General features: G+C 51.9%; 4 protein-coding genes across 4 annotated transcripts; 1 reads left to right on the top strand and 3 right to left on the bottom strand.

The window, feature by feature from the left end:
• Positions 1-3,328: 3,328 nt before the first annotated feature.
• B0T23DRAFT_55860 (uncharacterized protein) lies at positions 3,329-5,125 on the top strand. The gene is made up of 4 exons (XM_062841456.1): positions 3,329-3,744; positions 3,821-3,925; positions 4,000-4,388; positions 4,457-5,125. Exons 1-4 carry the CDS (start codon positions 3,589-3,591, stop codon positions 5,004-5,006), a joined length of 1,200 nt encoding a protein of 399 aa, XP_062687928.1. The 5' UTR covers positions 3,329-3,588; the 3' UTR covers positions 5,007-5,125.
• A 1,122-nt stretch (positions 5,126-6,247) lies between these two features.
• B0T23DRAFT_408838 (uncharacterized protein) lies at positions 6,248-11,227 on the bottom strand (the record flags this gene model as incomplete). Its single annotated transcript, XM_062839339.1, has 13 exons — positions 6,248-6,277; positions 6,388-6,448; positions 6,767-6,886; positions 7,067-7,205; positions 7,235-7,359; positions 7,674-7,831; position 8,248; positions 8,720-8,889; positions 9,264-9,524; positions 9,596-9,796; positions 9,863-10,554; positions 10,644-10,981; positions 11,196-11,227. 13 exons carry the CDS (start codon positions 11,225-11,227, stop codon positions 6,248-6,250), a joined length of 2,328 nt encoding a protein of 775 aa, XP_062687927.1.
• Positions 11,228-14,847: 3,620 nt separating this feature from the next.
• B0T23DRAFT_327877 (uncharacterized protein) lies at positions 14,848-16,383 on the bottom strand (the record flags this gene model as incomplete). Its single annotated transcript, XM_062835653.1, has 3 exons — positions 14,848-15,384; positions 15,595-15,675; positions 15,745-16,383. 3 exons carry the CDS (start codon positions 16,381-16,383, stop codon positions 14,848-14,850), a joined length of 1,257 nt encoding a protein of 418 aa, XP_062687926.1.
• Positions 16,384-18,616: 2,233 nt separating this feature from the next.
• On the bottom strand, positions 18,617-23,506 carry B0T23DRAFT_408836 (uncharacterized protein; the record flags this gene model as incomplete). Its single annotated transcript, XM_062839338.1, has 13 exons — positions 18,617-18,724; positions 18,760-19,030; positions 19,071-19,198; positions 19,231-19,290; positions 20,018-20,085; positions 20,134-20,536; positions 20,595-20,711; positions 21,162-21,346; positions 21,376-22,120; positions 22,209-22,289; positions 22,352-22,513; positions 22,575-22,862; positions 23,417-23,506. The coding sequence occupies 13 exons, from the start codon at positions 23,504-23,506 to the stop codon at positions 18,617-18,619; spliced, it is 2,706 nt and encodes a 901-aa protein (XP_062687925.1).
• Positions 23,507-25,038: the final 1,532 nt, after the last annotated feature.

Genomic DNA, 25,038 nt, shown 5'->3' with positions numbered 1-25,038 from the left:
TGCTAAATGAAAATCACCGATATCTCCACAGTCGCCCATTCCATTGGGAGAGCTGCGGCTGACTAGGTAGAATCCAATCCCAGCACCTCCATACCCGGGCAGATCACTTCCCTCATCAAGCGGGTGATATCTGTAGTGTACCTAGTGTAGTGTAGTATCAAGGTAGGTAGCCGATAGTCACTAGCAGTAGGTAAGACACGGTAGAGGTAGTAATGAGTGTAACTGAACAGACCCCTGAGGGGGGGAGCAACCCACATACCAGGTAATCGATACGAGTAAGCACTAGAGTGTAGTGTGGAGGTATGTAGGTTCCGAAACGGAGCCCCCCCCCCCCCCCCCCCCCCCAACCCGGAAGAGGAAACCTCGTCGATGTTTCTTCAAGTTCTTGTGGTTCCATGTCGGTTGCTGAAGATGCACGGCCGTGCGTACCTAGGTGGGTTGCAAGCAAGCGAAGCAAGTAACGCAACGCAACGCAACTCGGGGACCAATCGCAACCATTACCAAACCTAACTACCTACCTATAACCGTCCTTTTTGAGCTGAACGTTGATTCCAAAAAACGTGCCATAAATGTGCAATGTGCAACTGTTTTCAGTGTTCTACCTTACCTAGAGGCACGGCAGGTATTCCGCCCGCCAGACCCTTCCGCCCGCGCGCCCGCCAGCAGACTGGATGGACCCTGATTCCGCACGCCTTCCGCTGTTAATATCGCTAAAGTATGCGGGCACTTAATGAGCTGTGGTGACCTGGTTGCTGCTCTCTCTCCTACAACAGTTTAGCGTTGTACATTGTCCGGCGTACTTCCGGGAAATTTAGGCGGGTGGGGGGGGGGAGGACGGGACACTTTATCCTTTCTTGGGATAACACTCTTTTTGCTGAAGAAGATGAAGAAGAAGCAGAAGAAGAAAGAAGACGGAACTGGGACCGAATTCCGCGGCGCGGCGCGGTGTCCGCTGTACTACAGACAGATAGATAGTGGGGGGGGGGAGGAGACGGGGAGGGGACGGCGGACAACCGCCGCGCGGCGCGGTGCGGTGGGTGGAAAAGGCAGGCAGGGACTGGGTCACCGGGAAGTTTAGGTAGAACTGGGGATGTGTATGCACAGCCGGTGGTGGATGGGTGAGGATTGAGGGATGAATGGATGGATGGATGGATGGATGGGGCCGGGGAGAGGGGGGAAAGAAAGGGAGCTGAACCCGGGCTCCACTAACGGTGGGGGGGGAACATAAAGAAGGGGAGATGCGAATTCGATAAGGCCGCCTGTGACATTTGGACTAGACTACATGTGATGATGTGGGAGAGAGAGATAGGAAATAGATGGTCGTTGTTGACTCGGTTGTGCAAGGGAGGTGCCGGTAGTGTAGACTACTAGACGAGGGGGGGGGGATAGTAATGACGGGAGTAGTGTAGTGTAGTATAGTATAGGATTTGAGGAGGGATGGATAGTGTATGTAGTAGTGTAATACCATAGAATCTCCTCCTCTTCCCCACAGAAACCTCAAGGGGTGGTGAAGGAGATTGGGGCATACTGGCAGCGGAAGACTCGCCGTTGGGAAATTGATTTGCGTAAAGAAAAGACTCGATTCCGCTCGATCTCGATGAGATGGTTACCGACACGACGGCGTCTTCATCTTCATGTGTAACCTAACCGTAAAGGTGAGTCAGCATAGTCTAGGTCGGTCCTATCGATGTGTCGCTATAGCCGTCAGATATCATAATAAGGAATGTTATTGCATAGTGACGGAGAAACAGCATTTGCCCATTTCTGTCAAGACACACTGAAACATAAAGGCGGTCAGTCAATCGCCCGGCCGGACTTGGCGATAGTATAGTGTAGTGTATGCTAATACCAAGAGAAGGGTACGGTATTCGATGGCCTGGCCGCCTACAAAAGTGGAAAAAGCTCGCTAAGAGAGATCACGAAATCCCTTGAATGAACTTTGTGTAACGCTTCACGGCTGCCCGTGCAGAAAGAGGGCTGGGGGCCGCGGGGATCATTAAAAAAAAGACCCCAAGACAGCCCAATGGTGTGGCTCTGCTTGTAACGAACTGCGCCTTAGTGTCGTTCTCGACCGTGTCGCTGGAAACACCCAAGTCCACTTTTCTTTCCAGGTCTCCACGAATCCAAGTTTGATTCACATCAAACCAAAAAGTGCCGAGCGCCACCATCTAGCTAGCTTATAGCTCCCTAGACCCTGATGCCGGCTCGTTCGTTCAGTTCGTTCCCAGGCCCAAGGCTCGCTTCGACGTCTGCAGCGGCGCATCGAGCAATGGGATGCGTTCCCGACTTGAAGAAAAGTGGAGGCCGCTGGGAGACGGAGTGGAGACACATTCGATGCTTGGTTGACGAAGAAGACGGAGGTCCGAGAGCGAGATGCCTTGCACAAAGTGGGGATATTGTAGGTTTTAAAATGCCAAAGGGGGGTTCGTCCCCCCACATCCCTCCGCCCGGATAGGCGATCAATGCCCTCTACTGCCTTAGTTGGGCCATAAAGTCAATGTTTGGTACAAATATCAAGACGGGCGATCGACAGGAGAGAAATGACGTTTCCATGGACATGGTAGAATACAGTCCAAAACCCAATTGCCGATCCTTCAGTTTCCAGCAGTGTAGTACATACAGTGTAGTCAATGGACGACGGGCTAGAATATCTGAATATGTACTGCGTAGTATGTAACTTGAAAGGCCAGCATCGTAACAATAGCGCGTGTTTCCGATGCTGATGGATCACACTAGCTAACTTGAAGGTACCTAGCTAGTGTTTTGTTTTGCTGGAATGAGCCCGGGCCCGTTAAAGCGGGGACCTTGGATGGGGACACGCGAGTTCGTTGCCCAGACAAGCCACGAGTCCCCAATTCAATTCATGTTGAGACGGAGAGTGAGAGAGAAAGTGGATGTAGCGTGACCTGCTCAGGCCAATCGAACCACTTGCTCGCCCACGGGTACCTTTGCCCGGCTCCATTTCCCTTCCCTTGCCTTCTCCACACAGTCGCGCTGCCCGACCGATGGTTACAGTCCCGGGCCCCGTCGCCTCAACGGTCATTCGCGGCGTCCCCATATTTTTCCTACAATGAGTTTTGGTTTCTCAGCGGCGTAATCAGAAATCCCCCAGGCCCAGCCAGGGCACAGAGAGAGAGAGAGATATCCCAGGGGGGGGGGGGGGGGACTAAACGTCTCGGTTGTAAAGGGGTGCGTTGCAACGGCCACTACTACCACCCACGCGCCAGTGAGTCGCCTCTTTTTTTCTTTTTTTTTTTTTTCGTCTCTTCCTTCCATCTTCCTTGCATTAAGGGGTCCCCGGTTGCAACACTACAACTCAAAGCAGATACGACGTCGTCCATCATTTCTTTGGGGTTTTCGCCTGCCTTGCTTGCACACCGCACACTCTTTTATCAATCTTCAAAACCCCGCCCGACCATGGATCAGATTTGACATTTTGAAATCCATTTTTCAGATCCAAGAACGCCACACACACTGTTCTCCTCTCTTCCCGTTCGCCCATGCTTCTTTGTGCTACGTATTGTTACCAGACAATATCGTGAAGAAGCAGCAGCAGCAGCAGCAGAACTCATCACACAATAAGAAAAAATGACAGTTCCCGTCAAGGGCCGAGGGCCACAAGTCGCCGGAGCTGCGGGGCTTTTCGTCGCACTCAGCACCGTCGCCGTCCTACTACGATGCTATTGTCGAGTCATTATCGTGAAACAATTCGGTCTCGATGACTGGTTGACCTTTATCTCATGGGTATGTTTACCTCGCTACCTACCTTCCTCTCACACAAAGCGCCACGCTTGATGCTAATTCGGGTCCAAATACCTAGTTCTTTTTCGTTTTCTATTGCACATTCTCCATTGCGGGCACACATCACGGCACAGGCCAACATGCCGTTGACCTTCCACCAAATGAGCTACCAATTGGGTTAAAGGTAAGCCTTGCATCATCCCGCATGACGACAATCATGATGAACATGGCGTTAAACATTGGTCCCAACTTGTATAGTGGTGGTGGGCATGCGAACCCGTCTATGTCCTCGCCGGTCTCACCTTGAAAGCCAGTATCGGCGTCCAACTCCTCCGCATCGCCGTTTCCAAGACCCACAAGCTCATCATCTGGATCACCGTCGGCGTCCTGGAAGTCGTTGGTGTCGCATACTTCCTCGTCTTCGTCATGCAATGCATGCCCTCCGAATACTTCTGGACGCGCTTCACCGGCGGCACAGGGTCTTGCATGAACCCTCAAATCGTCGTCGACTCCACCTACGCCTACTCGGCCATCACCTGCGCCACTGACTGGATCCTGGGTCTCCTGCCCATCTCGCTCGTGTGGCACCTGCAGATGAACTCGCGCACGAAACTCATGGTTGCTGGCATTCTGTCCATCGGTGCAGTGTACGCTTCCCTTGTTTACCCCCTCCCCTTCCCTTCTTATTCTCCACATACTAACACCCAACCCACAGCGCCTCAACAGCAACCATCGTCCGCATCCCCTACGTCAAAGACCTCGGCAACCAAGCCGACTTCCTCTGGGCCACCTCCGACGTCGCCATCTGGTCCACCGCCGAAACCGGCATCGGCCTCGTCGCCTCCTCCCTCGCCACCTTGCGCCCTCTTCTCCGCCTCTTCCTGACCAAGTCCCAACTGGGCGAGAGCACCTCGGGCGGACTCGGCACTCAGCAATTCGGCGCCACCACCAACGCCAACGGGTACATCCGCAGCCGCACGCCCAAGAACGGCGCCGAGGAATTCGGTCTGCGCAACGACATTGGCAAGGGCCGCGGCGTCACGACGGTGGTGGAAGCCGGCGGCAGCGACGGGACGAAGCGCAGCATGTCGGGCAGCAGGGAGAGCGTGGGACCGCTGACGGCGGCGAATAATTGGAACACGAGCGAGACCAAGTTGACGGATATGAGCAGTGATGATGGGCATGGCAGTGGTGGACATGGCGGGAGCAGCGGGTGGCCGACGGGAACCAAGACGACGACAGTGACGCATGTTGTTGAGTCTTGAGGAAACTATCTGGTTGTCTGGTTGTCGTTGATGGAGAGGTCCGCCGGTTGTTGTTGTTGTGTCGGAAAGGAAAAAGAGATGGACAGGACTGCGGGTTGAACACCACCACCACCACCACCACCAATCACCAATCACCAATCACCTAATCGACTGAGTTTCACGGCCCCCCGTCCATCGGTCCATCGGTCCCCTTATCAGTCATCGTCATCGTCATCGTTGTCGCGAGAAGTCATCGTCGTCAAGGCGAATAGTCATCGTCGTCATCGTCGTCATCGTCGTCAAGGCGAAAAGGCTTATACTTGGCATATTGTTTTTCTGTCTGTTCTGTTTTGAATCCATACATCCATCTATCCTCATCATTATACCTACCACCTATTGGACAACTTCCACTTTCTTGTACATATATCCACACCCTCTCTTCCTTTCTTTTTCTCTTTCCTGCATCTTCTTCTTCTTGTTTTTGTTTCACAATACCTATGTCCATGGCGTTTTTAGAATCTACTACAAAAGGGCGAGTCAGGTGTATGTGTGTGTGGCCTATAAGTGTATGAAATTTGAAAGGTTTTCAGCGTATCGGTATACCTAGAGGTAGTTGTTCGACTTTTTTTGGAAATTGGAATGGTGTTGGAAAGCGAAATGTTTACCTACCTAGCTAGAGGTACAAAACTGGATGGAAATCAAGTTTACCATCTATTCTGTCTTGGCCCGCTCTCGTGCACTATGTTGTGTATTCTTCAGTTCCGCGTGACCAAGGTACACCGAAAGGTATCGGGCTGTTGGTTCGTGCTCTTGGGGATTGGGAAAGAGCTTGTGCCAGGCACCGTTCGTGCCGCCGGGGTACCTTTGCTAATCAAGTCATGGCGCAAGGAACTCGTACCAATGGAGGGGCTAGGTTGTTCCTTGTCTACACAGTACACAGTCCAGAGGAGGCACCGACCCCTCTTGACACCAATGTGACGACTGGAGTCTTCGTGGTGACCAATGTCATTCTGCCGCGAAGGACTCTTTATGTGAAGAGATGACCATAAGGGAGGACGAGAACAATCGCAAAGAAGTCCAGACATGCAGAAGCAAGCTTCAACTTTCTAGCTACACTACCTCTACACTACCTGCTATCCAGTCAAACAGATTCTACTCTATAGAAACAACCTCCTCCAAATATGCAAGACCAACGACCATGAAGACAACGACTTGCCCCGGGGTCTCCCCCGATCCTGCTGAATCTATCCCCCCTCACCTCTTCAAACTTGATCCAGGTTGTCCAGTGTTGACTGAACAACCCGGCTATTGTCTCTAGCAAGCCCAAACCCATGGCCGCGGCGGAGATGGCCTCGCGGTACTCCTCCCCCTCTCCCCCTCTCCCCCTCTCCCCTTTCCCCACCCCCCACCACGGACGCTTAACTTCGCTCTCTTCACGGCGACGAACGACGGCGATTATGAGGCTTGGAACCTGGCGAGGAAACAAAGCAGTATTAGTCTGGTGGCAATTGAAGTGTCATGTGGATGAATGTGCTACGTACCCCAAAACCACCATCCGGTGGTTCTTCTCTCGACCGGCGAGTAGCGCGGCCAAAGAAAGACAGAGACTCAGAGGGCCACAATAGCGCGGCCAGAGAAAGACCGAAACTCAGAGGGCCACTTCTCGACGGCGACGATGAGGATTGGAACCTGGCAAGGAAAGCAACCAGTGTTAGTCTGGTGTCGATTGGAGTGTCATGTGGACCTGCATGTGGGATGAATGAATGAATGAATGTAGGTACATACCCCAGAACCACCATCCGGTGGTTCTTCTCTCGACTGGCGCAGTAGCGCGGCCAGAGAAAGACCGAGACTCAGAGGGCCAAGTCGTGGTTCGTACATTCCGAGGATGTCTCGACCCCCTGCATTAGAGGTAGTGTCAGAAGACTGTCTGGAACATGCTCCAAATGCATGAAGAAGAAGAAGAAGGAAGGAAGACAGAAAATACTTACCCCTTCGAGGAGGGGGAGGAGAGTTCGCCCGGGACATAGGCCCGGCTGCTTCAAAACGGACTCTTGGCCAGCCGGGACGAAAAGCTGAACTGATCGCCGCCGTTGCGTTTCGTTGTGCGGATGTTGGCTTGCCGTGTACGGCGGAGAGGAAGAGGGCGAGAAGTAGGGGGAGATGGGGCGCCGGAACCGGGAGGAACAGCGGCCAGAGGATGGATGGATGGATGTTGCGCTTGGAGAACTTTGTGATGGCCCAAATACCAAGAGGTAGAGTTAGGTTACGGGGACCAAAACGAGGAGAAGAGGATGACGTGAGTCCAGAGGTGAGTGACTGCTGAAACAAGTCAAGAGTGATGGTGGAAATGAACAAGAAGCATGATGATGTGCTTTGGGGTTGACGCTGCGGTGGTGATCATTTCGGAAAAAATTGATAGAAAGAGTGTGTGTGATGGAGAGAGAGAAGTGAGGGGAAAGAAAACCGATGGAGAGGCGGGGGAGCAGAGAATAAATACCTGGTCGAGCAGCTGGGACAAGGGGAGGCGGGCCAGGCTGGATGATTCCATTCGATGCCCTGGACAAGGTGAGGAAGAGGGCAGAAGGGAAGGTACGCCTTGCCTCCAGACGCAGGAAATTGTCCATTTGTCATACAAACTGTGTGTCCTCTCCTAGAGCCGAGCTGGTGAGGAAGGAGGAGGCCAACGTACATCTCTTGTGTGTGGGTGCTCGAGGCGGCTGTCCATCGTCCGTCAGGCACCAGACCATGAACATCGAGGATCCCTTACCGCTTTCGGCGCTCCTGGAACGTAGCTTCTTGCTCTGCTCTGGACAAACGAACCTCCTGATGACCTCGACGTCATCCTGTCACTTGGTTAGAGGAGGTCTGGAAGCTTCCCCTCTCGCTCCTCTGATCAGTTGCTGTGGATGACCAAACTTGGATCGAGATCTCTCCAAAGGATTGGTTGAGTTGAAGACACGCACCTGCCTCCTCGAGTATGATTCCTCTCCCTTCCAGCCCCTACTCCCAGCCCCAGGAGAGATTACTTCCGCGCGAGGCAATTCGCTCCCTCCGATGACGGCCAGGCCCACACCATGCTTGCAATCTTTGACGCCGGTTGCAGGGAGATGACCGTCCGCCTCAGAAGTCGCCGTCCTCGACAACTCTAGCATCATCCGAATTCCCTCCAGTCCTCACATCCGTCCCATTCATTCCAGCTTTGGGCTTCCTCCATTGTATCTCTACCTCCATGTCTAGCTCCAGTCGGCTGACGAGTGACACTACATATTTCAGTCGTTTCCTTTCAATTCCAGTCCTCGTATCGTCGGCGACCGTCGTGGAAACCGGTCAGTGGTTCCTCTCTTGGCTGTCTGGCTGCCGCACAGGTACGTTGATTTCCTTTACGATGTACCAACTTTCCCTGCTCGTGGCAGTCCTGGATTTCTGCAGTAGGCTAACACCGCGAAGGACGAATACGCAACGGAAACCAATCAATTCGAGCTTCCTCGCCCGCCGAGGACGGCTCCTATAATACTCGCTGTCCTCAACGATCTTCGCCGCATCTGTGCCCGCCTTGATCAGTGTGGTAGTGCTCCTATGGACAAGTACATCACCCGAAGCCTCGAGAAGATGAGACACCAAGCTTCATATATCGGTACCTAGAGATAACTCTAGACATATTCTCTCTTTCTCGCCCGCACCTTCGGAGTGTCGACCAAGATTCCCTGGATCAATCATGCTTCTGTCCGAACTTCCGTGTACGATAATGAAATTCCCTCTGGTCGATGATACACTTGCTAACAGATCCATGCTTCTTGCCCTGCCAGTCAATACCCGCCTTGCCATGAGAAGTCAAGTTGGCTTCGAAGCCGCCGGAAACGAAAGGCCGCCGAATATACCTGCTCAGCATACGGCCAGGATACTCGAACAGAACGATCACGAAGTTTGATCAACGACAACCTAGAGACTGCTTTCCTTTATGTAAGATAAAGTTATCTAAGTCTCGTTACATGGATCAACCTCCTCGCCTCGTTTTCATGCCTGGAGGTTCAATGCCCTTGTTCGATGATACTTGTAGTACCAATCCTTGAGTACCCCATCCACCTCTAACAACAACATAAATGTACAACAGAAACCGCAAGAACTGAAGCCAGCAATAGAAGGCCATGGATGTCCGTAAGTTTAACTGCAGTTGAAGGCAAGTCCTGTAAGCCAAAGTGTACCCTAGGGGTACGTTTAGAAGGACTGAGCATCCTCCTCGTCGCTCGAGACACGCCTCCGTTTGAGATTTTGAACCGTCGTGTTGTCATCGACAGTGGCTTCATCGACCGTGGCCAGCGCACCACCCTGGGCATCATTACCATAGAGAGTTTGGTCATCCTCGGCGTCCACTTCGTGGTCCAGCTCGGACATGGAGTCCTCTGCCCACACCTGCTCGCTGGCCTCATACGCGGTATTTTGTGGCTGCGCTGCCGCTGCCATGTTCCTTCTGACTTCACTGGCAATTGTTAGATCCGCCGCTTTTCTCTCAGCGCCAGTCTTGTTGATACGTTTGGACTATCATTCGTTCCATGTCAGCCACCCAGTCCTGTGCGGAAAAACAAAACGAATCAAGGAAATTGGCTTACACTGAGTTCAGCCGAAGGTCTGCCGGCAAAACGAGTGAGCTTGGAGCTCTCTGTTGTACTCGTCAGCGCCGCTTTGGAGGAATGAAAGAACGTCTTCAAGTCCGCCAAACGGGCCCCGAAGCTGTCGTAAGGTTTGAATACAAAATCCAGACTGAAAACGCCGGCATTCGGCATCCCCAGTGAAACGTCCTGGAGGGCGCGCTGTAGAGATCGGTAATCAGTGACTAACTCGATCATGGAGGCAAAGGAAAAGAAGCGAGAACTTACCAGAGCCTCCCAAGCACTGGACTCTACATTCAACAGCGACATGTGCTTTTTCTCTTTCAGCACATGGTTCTCTCTACCACCTTTGTGCTGTTCCTTGTCGACAATATCGTGGTCGTTCAACATCGCGACAACCAGCTCGCTAACGACCTCCTGCTCTTGCTCCTGAGTCCTCGGAGCATCGGCAAAGCTGCCCTGTGAGAAGCCGTACTTCGTACGAACTTGATAGGCCTTCTGCCTTCTCTTCCACTCTTGTGCCGCAAGGGACTCGGGCTCGTTCTTGATCGAAAGCTCTTCAAAATGCTGGTCCACGTCGCCGTGCTCTTGCTTGTGAGCGTCCCAGTCAATTCCTTGCTTCTCGTGGACGGCGAGCTTTGGGTGGAGGGTAGCAATGATTGGTCTTGTCTGCCCGATGTTGCCGTAACTGACCTCCAGAGCACCAAATCTCTCCATGAACACGGCCCATCTGAAGGCGTCAAAGGCAAACAGAAGGTGGTTTCTGAAGAGCTGTCCGATATCCTCGTTTCCTGGGGCAGATGTCATTGCCTCGTAGGCGGCCCAGTTGGCTGGGACGTATGGCGGCGGGGCTCCGACGGCTCGATGGGATGCTTGGACTGAGGCGCGAGAACGAAATTTGCCCTGGACATTGGGAATGGATGCCCATCTGTGATTCCGAATGAAGTAATAGATGCTGTCTATAGTGGAAAGCAAGAGTTTGTCAGTAACCCTGTGATACGCTACTTGGTAACGAAGAGGGCAGGCACTTCGCGTTTCTCGTACATACCGAGGATTTTCCAATACGGATCATGCAGCTCTGTTCCAACAACACCGGCCATGACGTTGTCCATTTGGACGATGGTTTCAGTTGGGTGCGGTGCAAATTCCCCGTCGACTGGGATCTGTCCGGCAGCTTCGTTCATCGGGGCGTCTCCAACGACTTCGTTCAATGGCAACTGTGCGACTTCTCCGCCCATCGGGTTGGGCATGGGCTGGTTGTCCACGGGGTTCAAGTTCACACCGAAGTCATCGTTGTTGGGTGGGATCGGTCCAACTTCGTTGCCTGCGAGGAGTTGGAGAAAATCCTCGTCTCCAAAGTCTCCTAGATCGTTTCCGTCAGGAAACCTGTTTGAAGCGTTGTTAGCGTCCAGTCTCCAACCAGGGTTGTAGATCTTGGAGCGGTTTGACGGCTTCGACATGGATGCCAAAGTACCGAACGACACGAAATCATATTGCGAGATGACGACGGAACTGAAAATTGAGGAGGGGAAGAGGGCTTATATCAAGAAGAATGCGAGATTGTATATGACGAAAGTGAACTGCGGAAGGGTCAACTTACTGCAAGTAGGGGTCCAAGTTATCAGGAGCCATGTTGTGATGACCCATGTTGTTAGGGCCAATGTTGTGGGAAACATTGTCATGATGAGCATTATTGTGAGGAGCCTTGTTGTAAGGATCCATCTTAGAAAGCTGGCACGAGACTCCGAGCTTCAAGAAGTTGACTACTTGTTTTAGGAAACCACCGGGTGAAGTGATCACGGTATAAACCAGTTGTCGTCGTGTTGGCCTTTGGGTTTAGAAAACATGGGCTCGTTGGTTCTTCCGCAATGCTGAGTCGATTTCCAAGCAACAACCAGGTATGGGCTGTCGTTGGACTGGAGAGAGGGTCTCAGGTGATAGTATGGTATGCGGCTTCGGCAGAGACTCGATCGATGATCAAGCGAAGGGAAGTGAGGTATCTTGGAAGAGAATTTGCTGTCGCGATGGTGGCCGTTGTGCCTGTCGAGTTGAGCGATCAGAACAAATTTTTGTCGGAGGACAGGAAATTGGAAGACGAAGCGGACCAGACGAGGGGCAGACCTTAACCGCCCTTCACCTTGTGGGACAAACCCGGCTGGCAGAACGCAACAACCTTAGCACATGGGATGAAGCCTTATCGGGATTGAAACCTGAGGTTACCGCCCTGATAGTGATGCATACTCCCGTGTAAGCGGCCCGTAGGGTATGTCGACACTGTCAACGGCCGTCCGGCTCCGCTCCGTTACCGTCCCCGCTGTCGATACAGAAAAGACCGCTGAGGACAGCGTGGGTTGGCGTGGTTGCTCAACCATCCCAGCACCGGCATCTTCAGTACCTCTAACATGCTCTAACCTGGATCACGACAGAGGCGGAAAAAGAGCAAAGCAACATGAAAGCCATCCTGCTCCCCGTCATTGGCTTAAAGGGGTAGCTACACGAGAACAAATTCGGGCACGAAGATACCTAGGTAGTGGGAAAGTGTGTGTTGTTGGACTATAGTTGCTTAGGTATCTAGGTACCTCTAGCACCAGCTACATCTACCTCTACTGAGAATGAGTTTTGTGTCAAGGCCCGAGTCTATAGCGCCCGGCGAGAAGCAGAAACAATTTGACATCCCCGAATTCAAATACAAGAGAATTCGTACAAAGAAACAGAAATAAACACAGAAGATGGCGAGAGGGAGATAGCTTTGGTCCCAATCGGGGAACACTTTCCTTGGTGGTCACCGCCGCCCTGGTAGCCACCGTCGCCCTGGTAGCCACCGCAAGTCTTCCCCTGAACGGAGTTGCTGGTAATGAGGCCGCTGATTCGGAGAATCTCCTGATTCCACAAACACATGTTCATCTGGAGCTGAATAGCTCGGCTCCTCTGGAGAAGCTCGGTGGTCTGGTATTTGAAATGCTTTTTGTCCCGGGCGCCGTTGGTCATATCGAGACCGGCAATTGAGACTTGCTTCCAGTGGTGGACGGCAGTTGTCGGTGGTCTCTTGGGCCATCTCGCGCGGCCGCGGCGGCGAAGCGACCGACATCTTTAGCGCTTGCCAATAACTGAGAGAAGGGGATGATAGTAAGTGCCGAGTCGTCTCCTATTCAGGGAAGTCGTCGCTGGTCTCTTGGGCCATCTCACGCCGCCGCCGCGGAGAAGCGACCGACATCTTTAAGCGCTTGCCGCGAAATTTACCAAAGCCATTGTACAGCTCCCATTATTTGGAGCGCTGATAGGTGTCGGTACAAATTATCCCAAAAGCTGTGTTGGGCTTCTGGTAGGTGGTCAACACCTTGGTTGATACCAGGACAAAGTGGTCTGGACAGAGATATGGTTGTACAATAGGAGACAGTTGAGAAATGGGAGACACTGGCGACGCCGGTGTCCCAACATGAAATGAACAAAGCGAGAAGCATCCGCTCGGATGACAAAAGCTCGGACGAGGGCTCTTCTAGGAAGTACTTCCTCGAAGTGGACGACCAAGATCCTCCTGGCCAATACCTTGAACGGCTTCAGAGTCTGTCACCGTTGGTATCGACGCTAATAGAGTCCGAATTGATCGTAGGCATCCGAAAACGTCGTCCACGGCCCGCTTCCACTTGCCAAAGACGGAGTGCAGTCTTGGTGTTGCGAGTGGCACTTGGTTTCTCGTTGGTCTTCTTCGCTATAAACTAGGTGTGTTAGTCTGGTCTCTCATGTTGCGAAGGGAACCGCAAGGTCGTGGCAAGGAGAGGAAAGAAAGTAGGTACGTGGAACGGACGGATTGCGGGAAAAGATGGGGGCACGCTTACCGACATGAACACCGTCCCTGACTGGAGTCAAACGCCCATATTGCCGAAGTCGCTCAGATTCCATTCCCGGATACTTGGACGCCGACGCGTTTGCGTTGGGAGTTTCGGGTTGTGGGGGTATGCCAGGGAGACCACGACAAAGTGTCTCGGACGTGAATAGAAGAGCAGAACATGATGACTGGATACCTCTAGGCGGCGTCGTTAGGTCGAACGCCCGTATTGCCGAATCCGCTCAGATTCCATCCCGGATACTTGGACGCCGACGCGTTTGCGTTGGGAGCTTCGGGTTGTGGGGGAATGCTAGGGAGACGACGAAAAAGGTGTCTCAGGCATGGATAGAAGAGCGGAACATATTGGCTGGATGGAAAAGGAAAAATGCCACGAAGTGGTGATAGAAATGAATGTTATCTCACGCATACCAGAGTGTGGTGAGCCATGGTGTTGTGATGTTGACGTGAAAATGTTGGTTGGCAACAGGGCAAAGTTCGCGAGGCCAGGTAACCAGACACAGAAGAAGGAGCAAGAAGAAAATGAGTGAGAGAGGGGTAAAAGCGTGGCCTCAGGCTCCAGTGACGTTGCTGGAGGGGTAAGGCTTGCGAATCGGAAGGAGGTGTGATGTGCGGATGGAGTGGGGGACGCGTGACTGAAAGCAAACAGCGTCTAGACTGGCCGCTGTCATTGGCCATTATCGAATTTCTCTACAGCCACTTGCGATCCCGTTGTGATGAGGGGCAAGTCACTTGTGCCTCACTGGATTTCTGCCCCCCACTCCCGTTGACGGCGGGATGATACATGAACTGCCATAAGGGATGGGGTTAAGTCTCGGAGCAAAAGAGAACTTATACCTGTCAATCATGACTGGTAGACTCATCCTTAGCACTCGACAAACTAATGGACTCACGGATAAGAGCACGAAGCAGGGATGATGACGCGGATAACACAATTAGAGTCACTGATTAAGTGACTGTGGCATGAAGAACGCGAACCATTGGGTCTCTGTGACTGGAATCAACCTCTATGGAACAGCCATGACTCAGGTCTGAAATTGTGATTATGGAGAGGACAAAGTAGAGGTGTATTTGCTACGACCGGAGACGAAGGCCTTGCTTCGACGGAAGGGAAGCAGTAACGTAAAATAGAGAAACCACATAACAGCTATCATCGTGAATTCATCACCAAAGTCCGGTAGAGACAACTTCTCTCCTCCAACCCAACCGTCATTCTTTCCAACTCCCTTGTCCAGTTCCTTGAGTATCGTATTGATCTGCTACTCTGACTCGTAGGCTCCCACACCCTCGACTGATTCTGTCGTCGACATCTGTCACAAACTTCAAACCGTAAAGTTAAAAGAGACGGACAATCTTGTTCAGCACGTTGACAACACCTGTCATGTCCTGTCAGGTCAGGTCAGGCACTTTAACGGTTCCCGTGCTGCGACCCAGAAGCAGCAGATCCGTCGCCCCGAGGGGGGAAAGGCTGTCTTCCCAACAAAACATTGTCCCTGAACCATATCAACTCCTCCTCGCTTGGATTCCGATTTACTCCATGCGCTTGAGTGGCATTTTGGTCGACATTGGAGACTGAGGGGGCAGGTGTCCCTGTGGCTGGCTCCATGTTTTGGTCGTTGAATTGCTCTTCTTGTGGCAATGCTAGCATGGCTGGATCCATGTACAGGGAGTCAAGTTGTCCTTGCTGCGCAAAATCCGCCTGTTGTAAGATGGTTGGCTGTTCGAAAGCTTGTTGCTGTGAAATGTCGGTCTGCTGCGTGATAGACCCCTGCTGCAGCCGTGCCTTCTTGGAAGCACGCGACTGATGCTGAACATCATCATCGTCATCGTCGCTGCTGTCGTCGTCATTTCTCGGCCGCTTCTTTCCCTGACAGGCATCGGCATTACCCTCGGCATTGGTGCCAGATTGGTCGTCAGGGATCAGGTCCACCCCTTCAGGAACGTTCTGGTGAGCTTCCTAAGCTTCCTCCTTAGGCGTTTCCTCGGGCTTATCCTTCTGGGTGGCAGCCAATTTTCCTCGCTCGGCAGTTCCAATCTTGATCAGTTCGCGCCTGTTGTCGTTCGTTGATTTGTTGGAGATCTTCGTCTGTAGAAGGCATGAGTTCGTTAGTGACTTGCTCTTTCATGTATGTAAGACTGGAAAGTAGGTGCTTACCTGAAGTTCGGCCTTGGGGTTACACGCGAAGCGAGCCAGGTGTGGCAATGAATATGTGTTCATCACCGACGCCTTCGAGACCTGTATTCATACATGTGTGTGGTTAGCTGAACAGCGTTACCAATAGGAACAGAGAGACTTGGTACTCACGTGAAATAACTTGGTTAGGATGTCACTTCGCTCTTTATGGGTTTGGTACGCTTCGATATCCAAATGGGTGGTCGCGGATGATCCTCTGGATAGACCGAGGTGCCCGTCTCTCAAGGCCAGCGATGCCTCCCAACCAAACAAGGCCACGTCAAGAGCAGACAGCTCTCGCTTCCGCTGAACAATGTAATTGAGCTTCCTCTTGTTTTCCTTGCCGTGGTACTCGAGGTCGACCATGTCTACTTCGTTCATGGCCGCCAAACTTAGGTCGTTGGCGAGCTTCTTCTGATCCCACTGGGTCTGAGGGATGTCATCCGTACCATTGTCCTGGCCCAGCTTTGCATGTGCCTTTTCCACCTCTCGACGATGGCACCACTCCTTAGCGGCCAGGTAGTCCACTTCGTTGTCGAGTGGGATGGAAGCGCCCTGCTGCTTCAGTGCTGGATCGCTCTTCAGGTCGACAAGAGCCTGCAAGTTGTTGATACAGGGCCGGGTTTGGCCAAGAGAGGCGATGCCTTGGTCAAGAGCGTTGGACTTGGCGAGTGTGACGCTCCAAGTGTAGGCAACTCTGGTAAATTGTTGATGATTGCGGATGGCTTGTCGAACTTCATTGCTGATGGCCGTGGCCAGGAACATATTCATGGCGGGGAACCTAATGGGTTGGGGGGACGGACCAAGCTTCGCGTAGTAGATGCGGCGACGTAGGATGAAATAGAAGATCGCATCTGGTTGATATGGTCAGAGTCAGTGTGTGTTCAAGCCTGTTGAAGTTCTCTCGTCACGTACCTAGGATTGACCAGTAGACTTTCCTCTGGACCTCGTTCGCAGCGTACATGATGTCTTCGAGATTCTCCGCAACCATCGCTGGTGGCATGATGACAGACTGTGAAGATGACATGGTGCTAATATGATTATGTGGATGAAGAGAATGGATGATCTGATGAGCCCTCAAAAAGGGGGGAACGCTTGGTTTGACTATAATCGTTCTGATGGTAAGTATGTCAAAGCGCAAATGAAGATCCGGTAGTAATAGTCGGAAAAGCTAGCCATATATGAAGTATATACAAATGAAGCGCCAAACTTACAAGAGAGATGCAATTAGAAGGTGTCTTGAGGGTGCTGCGAGCTCGGTGCGCAAAGTCGCGATGCAGTGGCTGGTCGGGTCGCTCTGGAGGACTTGGCGATGATGCGGGAAATCGGCTTTCTTGGAAGCTGAACAGTGTGACTGTTGAGAGGAATGTTGTCGATGCAAGGTTTGCTTCTTGGTGATGTCGTTGACTTGTTGAGTCTGGCGCAATGAGCAGTCGGGAATGCTGGCGCGATCTTGTGTTGTCGACAGATGGACGATTTTCGACGTCTATGAGCTGGCAGATCTAGACGACAACGGAGAGGTCGCGACGGAAATTGAAAGAAAGGATAGTGGACGTGAAATGTCGAGGGAGGTTGGAAGGCGCAATGCTGGACTGTTGCCTTGGTGGCGGGAAAGTGAAGTTGGCGAAGCAGATTGCTGATTTTGCAGGAAGAAGTCGGAGGACAATGCAGACTCTGGAGAGCGTTTTCTTGTAAACTTATGAGGTAAGTGCGCTGTCGCATCTTAACAAGGTTGGGAGTTGCGAAGACGACAGGCAAGAGCAACTTCATTGCATGTGGACACTTCATATGAACCCTGAACAGAGCCTTCCAAACTGAGAAACTGCAGGCCTGTTCAGAAATAACTCTATTATCCAAGTTCTTAACGCTCAACCAGTACCCCTACAATGGGTTCCACACGATCCATAACCAAATGCATCAAAGATCAGTCAGTGTCCTTCGAACCTTAGGGGCATGTAGTCAAATTGGGATCCACGTGTCTCATCACGTGAAGCAGTCATCCGTGTCGCCTTTGATACACCACCACCGATGAACCAAACCACGTCTTCCTACCTTGTTTCTGTCCGAATAAGTCTGCTAGCCGCTCTGTATCTACTTGAAAAATCCCGAAGAGACTGATAATGTAGTTCATTTGGCCTAAATCGAGAAAAAGTGGACCTTCAACGGTCTTGGCGCTCTGGGTACTAACAGCTTTCGCGGGAAGCCGCTGCAAATATTGTTAGTGAGAGGGCCAGAAATCAGCAGCAACCATGGCTGTCAGCTCTCCTCTAACTTTGCCAGCGCTCCGCGCTTTCTGTGGCTCTAAGGAGTCGTTAAATCTTGAGACAGCGTACTTGTCATCTACTTTCAAGTCTTATTGATATATCAAAAAAATAACGGCGGAAACATCACGAGGCCGTTCTTGTTCGGCCATTAGCTGGACAACATTCAAGCATGACTGGAGGAGAATGGTCTGTGCACCCCAGCAGAAAAACAACGAACAAAAGCCAAAACAACTCCTTTGTCCAGTGCTTTGTCCGGAAGACCGAGCACTTGTTCATTCTTTATAAACTGGGAGTGATCGAATTGATCTCAGTGTATCAGGCCTCCCATTAGTTGTTTGTGTTAAACCGGAATTACTCTACTAAAACTGCCAATTGTATACACCAAACACGTTATTTGGACATCGAATGTTTACTTCCAACGTCTTGGCGATGCAAGCCCCTGAGCCCAGCGTCGTACAACATCAAGAGTCATCAGCGCTATAGGTCTCCAAGACGGCAACAATCACAAAACACATCCATTATTTCCATGGGAGAGAAGAGTAAATATTAGAACGCAATGCTACCTCTGGGCGTTGTTGTTATAAAAGGAGCTGGAAATATACTTCTATATGTGAACGACGAATGGAATTCGCACGGCCGGCTCCAGACGCCTCGCTAAACAGAGCCATGAAGATAATGGCTATCCCCCTCAGCCGACAACTACCGCTGCCGTTTACGTACTCATGCTCCCCTCGTCCCAACTAACGACGCGAAATCTGGCACTGATGCATCCCGTTCAGACCTCGTAGAGATCTCTGTCCACCTAAGCCTTCTTGCTCGCCGAACCAAGGTGGGCTCCATTCCGACGCCTGGGGGTTGAATTGGTCGGTTGACTACTACCCACGGTGTTGCAAAGAGGGCTCTCGAAACCACGCCCGACGTGGCTGTGATGGGCACCGAATTCCAGGTTATGAACCTGGCCAGCGACCGGGAACTGAGCTGCATAACCTCTATAACCGTGATGATGAGCCTGCGAAGATGAACCAACCCCAGCTGGACCACCAACTTGGTTTCCGTGGTGGTAAGGAATGAAGTCCTCCGCAAAGTCGTACTGGGCGGGACCATTAGCTTGGTGGTCAGCCATGGAGTTTTGATAATCCATGGCGGGATAGTACCTAGAGGTAATCTTGATGCTGTTGATAATCCTGAACTGACGGGCCGGCGCCGGCATGACCACCAGATTCACTACCAAGGTGGTGGTTGGCATCAAGGTCTTGAGAGGGAACGAACGATGAAAAGCTTGTATCAATCTGCTGGCGACCATTGGCAGATTCGATATTGCTCTAATTGCCCTAACTGTGACAATCGCCCTCACGATTATTGTTGACAACCCCGGGCCGCTATCGTAGTCGCCGTAGAGGTAGCCATAGTCGTACTAGACAACTTCACTATTGAAGTCGTCGAACTCGCTGTTGTAATCGTCGACATGGAGGTAGCGACAGTCACAGAACACATATCTTCAGCGGGAGAGAGCGTTGCGAACTGAAAAGTGATGCTACCCCTCGGGTACTGTCTTGGTAGGAAGAGACTTATATAAAAAGTGAACGTCTCTAATGGGTACATCTGCCACTTAATATCCCTAGCCTAGACCCTGAGCGCCTTGTGAAAGAGAACAGCATGGAACCAATCCCATCCATCTCATCCTCTTCATACTGCTGAGAATCATTTTGGAATGCCCCGATCTGTTTAACATCCTTCTGTGTTCCATCAAGTTAAAGTCCACAACGTCCTCTCTCAAGGCTTACTCTCCTATTCCTTCTGATCTCGTATTCATCTTCCTCTATTACAAAGTGGTTATTGCTCGGGTAGACGTAGGTAGCCAGGATGCTGGCCGTTTTGCGTGCCGGCAGCTGGGGTGGACTGCTGGCCGTAATGCCGGCTGTTGGGAAGCGAGGAGTTATAATGGGGTAAAGCGGGGTAAAGAGCATTGGTTTGGATGGTGTTGGGATGCGGGTTATTCAAGTTGGAAAAGTGAGAGTTCTGACGGGGTAAACTGGGGTAGAGGGCATGGGGTCGAGTGATGTTGAAAGGCAGACTGTTGGGGATGTGGCCCTAACGATCGATACCTGACGCGAGGGCGTTGTTGGTCTGCTGATGACTACCATAGCGGTGCCTCTAAACTCCTCGCTCGATACGTGATACGAGGCAGGGAAATGATCGCTATGAACTCCTTCGTTGTGGTGCTGGGACTGGTTCGACGAGCCTACGCCGGCTGAACCTCCAACTTGGTTGCCGTGATGGTTGTCGTGGTCACCGTAGCCGTAGTCGTCGAACTCGCTGTTGTCGCCCTCTTCAGCTTCAAGGTCCTCGTCGGTTTCGGGGTCCTTGTCATGAAGGTCTGGAACAAGATTGCCGGCATCGTTTGTGATGCTGGCCTGCATGCGCGCCTGTCGTGGGCGCCTCGCACGCTTGACCTTGGCATAACCCGCAAGTTCGGGGCCCAAGACATCCGCAAGCTTGCGCTTGACAGGCTTGGGGAATACACCAATAACCTCACCCTGGCTGTCTTTCAGCTCCCGGGTGGTTTTATTGAACGAGGCCGAGCCATGCTTTTCGACCGCCGTTGCGATCTTTTGCCTGGTGGCCATGGCAGCATTGGTGTACAAATTTGAGAGCTTTGTCTATCGGATCATTAGTGCCCTGTTGAACAATTCTTCGTCCTAGAGCTGCATGACTTACATCCAACTCGGTGGCTGCGTTGTTGACGATGGAATCTCTCGAGGTAGTTGAACTGGGCGATGTTTGGTTGTAGAATGCAGCTTTGGAGGTCTTGGTCGCAATGCTTTCCATAGGTATCTACCCTACTTAGCTCAATGGCTGGCATTAAGGCGGTAAAGATCACTGAAAACATATTTCTATAGGTACGGAGAGAAGATTCAAGGCTGGAACGCAATGCTATCTATGATGATTCTTGTCAAAAAGAAGAGCTGGAAAAAATACTTGTACATGTGAACAACCGATGGAATTCCCTAGGCCCGCACCCAACGCCTCGCTAAAAAGGCCTATGAAGATAAACAGCCATTCCTCTCAGTCGACAGCTACCTACGTATACTGCTGCCGTTTACTTGTGGAACGACTACCTTCGTGTACGCCGCAACCGAGCTAATTCCATGGTCTTACCCAGTGTGCATTCCTCTCAGCCGACAACTCAACCGCTGCCACTTAATCATAGAATGGCCACGTGGTCCCCTCATACCGACAGGCAACGTGATACCCACTTCAGATCTCGAAGAGATCTCCCTCCACCGCAAAAGTCTCGTTTCCCGGGTGGTTGTGAGCATGCTGAGCGCTGTTGACCGCCGAGCGGGTAGCTGGGGTGGTCTGCTGGCCATACTGATGGTTGGAATGAGTGACAGTGGGATGGGGAGAATTGTGATGAGGGGAACTGTGGTAGGGGGAGTTGGGGTAAAGGGAATAGTCAGGGGGGAGTCCTGGTAATGGGAAATGAGAAGGGGGGAACTGTGCAGAGGGGCAATGGGAGGGGGGGAACTGTGATGGGGGACAATGGGATTGACATCACCGGGGAGGAAACCCTCAAGACCGGTACCTTGAGCGTTGTCAGCCAGCTGAAGACCACAATCCTCGCTCCAAGCCACGTCGAAGGCAGGGAGTTGACCACCATGGACTTCCTGGTCGTGATGCTCGGACTGATGAGATGGGGATGACGCCATTTCAACTGCGTGAGCTAGTTCGTGGTCGATCATCTGGGAAATAAAGTGCTGTTCATGAACAGAGTAATCGGAGGCGCCATCAAACTGGTGCGCAGTCGGTGTCGCGGCTTGCTCTTCAAGTTGGTTGCCGCTTTGAGTATCGCCCTCGCCATCATGCTCGCTACCAGATTGGTCGTAATCGTTGTCCGAATCGTACTCGTTGTCAAACTGGCTCTCGTTGTCCGGTCGATGTTCGTTGGCACCGCTGGGATCGTTATCACCGCTGGAATCATTGTTGCCGTTGTGATCGTCGTGGACGTTATGCTGGTTGTTGGCCGGTGCCTGGGCCTGTCGACGGGAGCGCCTAACGCGCTTCACCTTCGCATGTGGGATGAGGTCCGGCGGCAAGACATCCGCCAATCTGCGCTTCTGTGGACGGGGTAACACGTCAAGGACAGTGCCATCGCTGTCCCTCAGCACGCCGGTCTTACGATCAAATGCTGCGGAGCCATGCTCCTTGACCGCGGCAGCGATCTTCGCGTTATGCGCTTTGATCTGATTGGTGTGCAGGTTGGATAGCTTGGTCTGTAAAAGCGTAAGCGACGGCTCCTGAATGTCAAAAGGCGCAATGACTTTGTCTTACATCCAACTCGGTAATCGGGTTGTTGACAAACCTCTCCACGATGGAAGGCTGAAACAGGTTGGAAACGGCTGCCTTGCAGCACTACGCCGGAATGAAAGTGGTTAGAGTCGGGGTTATGAAAGGAGCAGAAGGGACAGACTCACCGCGAAGACAGCAACTACGACCCTCCATTTGGTGGTGAAGTCTTTGAACTTCGCCCTAGCGATTCTGGTCTCAGGGATGCTTAGAAAAGCGCCTTCGCTGCCTTCGCATGCCTGCGTCTCGGCCTGCAGAGTGCTAGCGTTAGAAGAGTTGACCAGATGTAACTGTATGCGGGAGGAGTCAAGTAGATGGGTGAAACTATGCTTGGGGGATAGGTCCACGTACCAAGAGTTTCCACGCCATACGCTCTGCGCTCTTGTCGGTAAGTTCTTCCTCGACAAATCTAATGTGGCCGTGGGTGTCGGCCCTAGAATCGCAGATGTTTTCTGTGTTCCGGAAGGCTGCAACCATTTGGTCGACCAACCTGAACCGCTCCTCATTGGTGGTGGGAATATCGGCGGCAGTAACTCCACCCCTGTTAAAGAGCATCAGTGCCTCCATCTCCAGTCTCCAGTAGTCATCCATGGACTGGATGTACCGCTGCCTGGGCAGTTGAGCGTTGGAGCTCATCGTCTGCGAAGTGAGTAAGTAACTAGTCAAGACGAACCGTTTCCTACCTGAAGGGCAAGGCGTCATAACTGTCATTCGTCGCGAAATAATCAATCATTCTTGGGAATTGTCGAGGGATAGACCAACAATGACGTGGGGGAGTAGCAACGATGAGGCGCGTCAAACAATAACCGAACTGGCCGGGACGATCTTGAATGCGTGCGCGGATGAAGATAGAGGTACTTACGATTCAACAGAGATCAAAGAACTGCAATACAATTGCCCAGTTGAGTAAAGTGAGCAGACTTGATGCACCTTTGAAAGAAATCGAGTTTTGACCTTGGGTGTCGAAAGTCGGCAGTAGTTTTTCGGGGAAGTGCAAGCAAAGGAGTGGGCTTTTTGTAGGTGTTTGCAGTGTTCGAAGTGAATGGGTAAAAGGATGTGGAGAACGCGTTTGGCCCTTGACACCTTCGCCTGCTGTTTTGAACCTGTCGGCGACAAGGACGGCAACGAAAATCAGATGGAAGGTTTACGTGAAGATGGCATTGCGGGAGAAAGCCGTGAAAGAAGAGGTTCACCGCGCACTGTCCACCCATGAAGCGCGAGTTGCTGGACACGGCGGCGTGCGGACTGACGGAGATGGACAGGAGTAACTTCGGCGGCGGCATATGAAGTCTGGGAAGGTGTTCACTGAGGTGTTCCCTGGCGCTACTCTAAGTTGACTGAAGACGGTTTTCTGACGATGGCGTGGACATAAACTTCCGTTAGGCCTATATAGAGACTCAAAGGAACATGCTTATAAACTGTCACTCAATGAATATTCCACTGGGATACATTGTCTGCACCAAAATGGAAAGATTGGAAACAGTGATAAATCAAAGACAAAATCAAGGTAACTTGCACCAGAGAAAAGCAACTGACACTCCCACAGAAACTCTTCTCGAGTTTCCTTCGTGCCTTCAAAACCCCCTCAAAATCACGAGTTATCCTCAGATGCAACTTGCATCTTCCCCTTCCTCGTCCACTCGGATCTTAAAACTTCCACCTCCAATGCCCTCGCCTTCTAAGCCGCTCGAGACACTTAAATAGTGATTTAATAAGCTGAGTCCACCTGGCATACGCACAAGGACGAAATAGGGAATGAGGATGACGGTAGCTGGAGCTCAATTGACGCAGGGGAATACTTCGACACCAGAAACGTAACGAAGCCAAACTTCTTGGTCGGCAGCGTTGGTGAAGTCTTTGGCTAAGTCGGCCTCTTCTTTCCACCAGGCTACGCGAAGCTGCTCTAGTGCCTCTGATGTGCAGCCCGATTGGCTTCAGCTTCATCTTGATGGGAGACCGGGTATTGGCTCTGGTGTGAATTGGGTTCGTGGCATTGGTCCGCATAGTATTGGCCCACGTGAACATGCTCAGCGTCGTGTCTGTTAAAGTTCGGTTGCTTAACGTACGGGTGGTTGGTGTTATGTCGGCCAATGTTGGACTGTTCAATGTCCCCCTGGCCGAGATTGGATTATTCGATGTCGGACTGTTCGATGTTGGACTGCTCGATGTTCTGCTGGATGGTTTTCTGGTGGCCTAGAATAGACTGTTCGGAATTCTGCTAGTCGGCATGCGCTTGGAGGTTGGACTGGTTTACCTGGGGAGGGTCTGATACCTCATCCTCTTCCTGAATCGCCGGCAAGACAACTGCGGCGGCGCCCTGGAAAGGTGCATGCTCTGCTCCCACACCGGTCGTAGCAGCTGTGGCAACGGAGGCTGCGGAAGACCCTGTGGCCGTCGTATCTACAACTTACGTCCAACTCCACGATGGGATTGCCGATGTAACGGCCCATGTAGGACGCTGCGAACATGTCTGTGATCCCGGCCATCGTGGACTGAACTCCCAAAAAACAATTATGGCCTTTTACTCTATACATATCCCACTGGAATACGGTGTCTGCAAAGACATGAGACATGTCAAACGGGAGTACAGATGTATAAGAACAGAATCTAGGCAACTTGCACTAGGAAATAAGTGCCAAGGCACCGCGCCGAGAACTTATCTTGACTTCAAGAATCCCATCTTACCTTCAAAGCCCACTCCGAGAATCACGAGTAATCCCTAGACGCAACTTGCATCTTCCCCTTCCTCATCCACTCGGATCTCAGACACCCAGCACCAATGTCCTAGCCTTCCAAATTCTTTTAGCTGCCCGTC

This window comes from Neurospora hispaniola (assembly GCF_033458365.1).
Source record: "Neurospora hispaniola strain FGSC 10403 chromosome Unknown B0T23scaffold_13, whole genome shotgun sequence".
Lineage (NCBI taxonomy): Eukaryota > Fungi > Ascomycota > Sordariomycetes > Sordariales > Sordariaceae > Neurospora > Neurospora hispaniola.
This window is presented reverse-complemented; position numbering and strand designations above follow the sequence as displayed.

What these genes read in the sequence shown, in the direction of transcription:
- B0T23DRAFT_55860 (XM_062841456.1), top strand. Translation starts at nt 3,589, where the DNA reads ATGACAGTTCCCGTCAAGGGCCGAGGGCCACAAGTCGCCGGAGCTGCG. An exon ending in GGTTGACCTTTATCTCATGG is followed by an intron (nt 3,745 to 3,820) that starts GTATGTTTACCT and finishes CCAAATACCTAG; the next exon opens with TTCTTTTTCGTTTTCTATTG. An exon ending in ATTCTGTCCATCGGTGCAGT is followed by an intron (nt 4,389 to 4,456) that starts GTACGCTTCCCT and finishes CCCAACCCACAG; the next exon opens with CGCCTCAACAGCAACCATCG.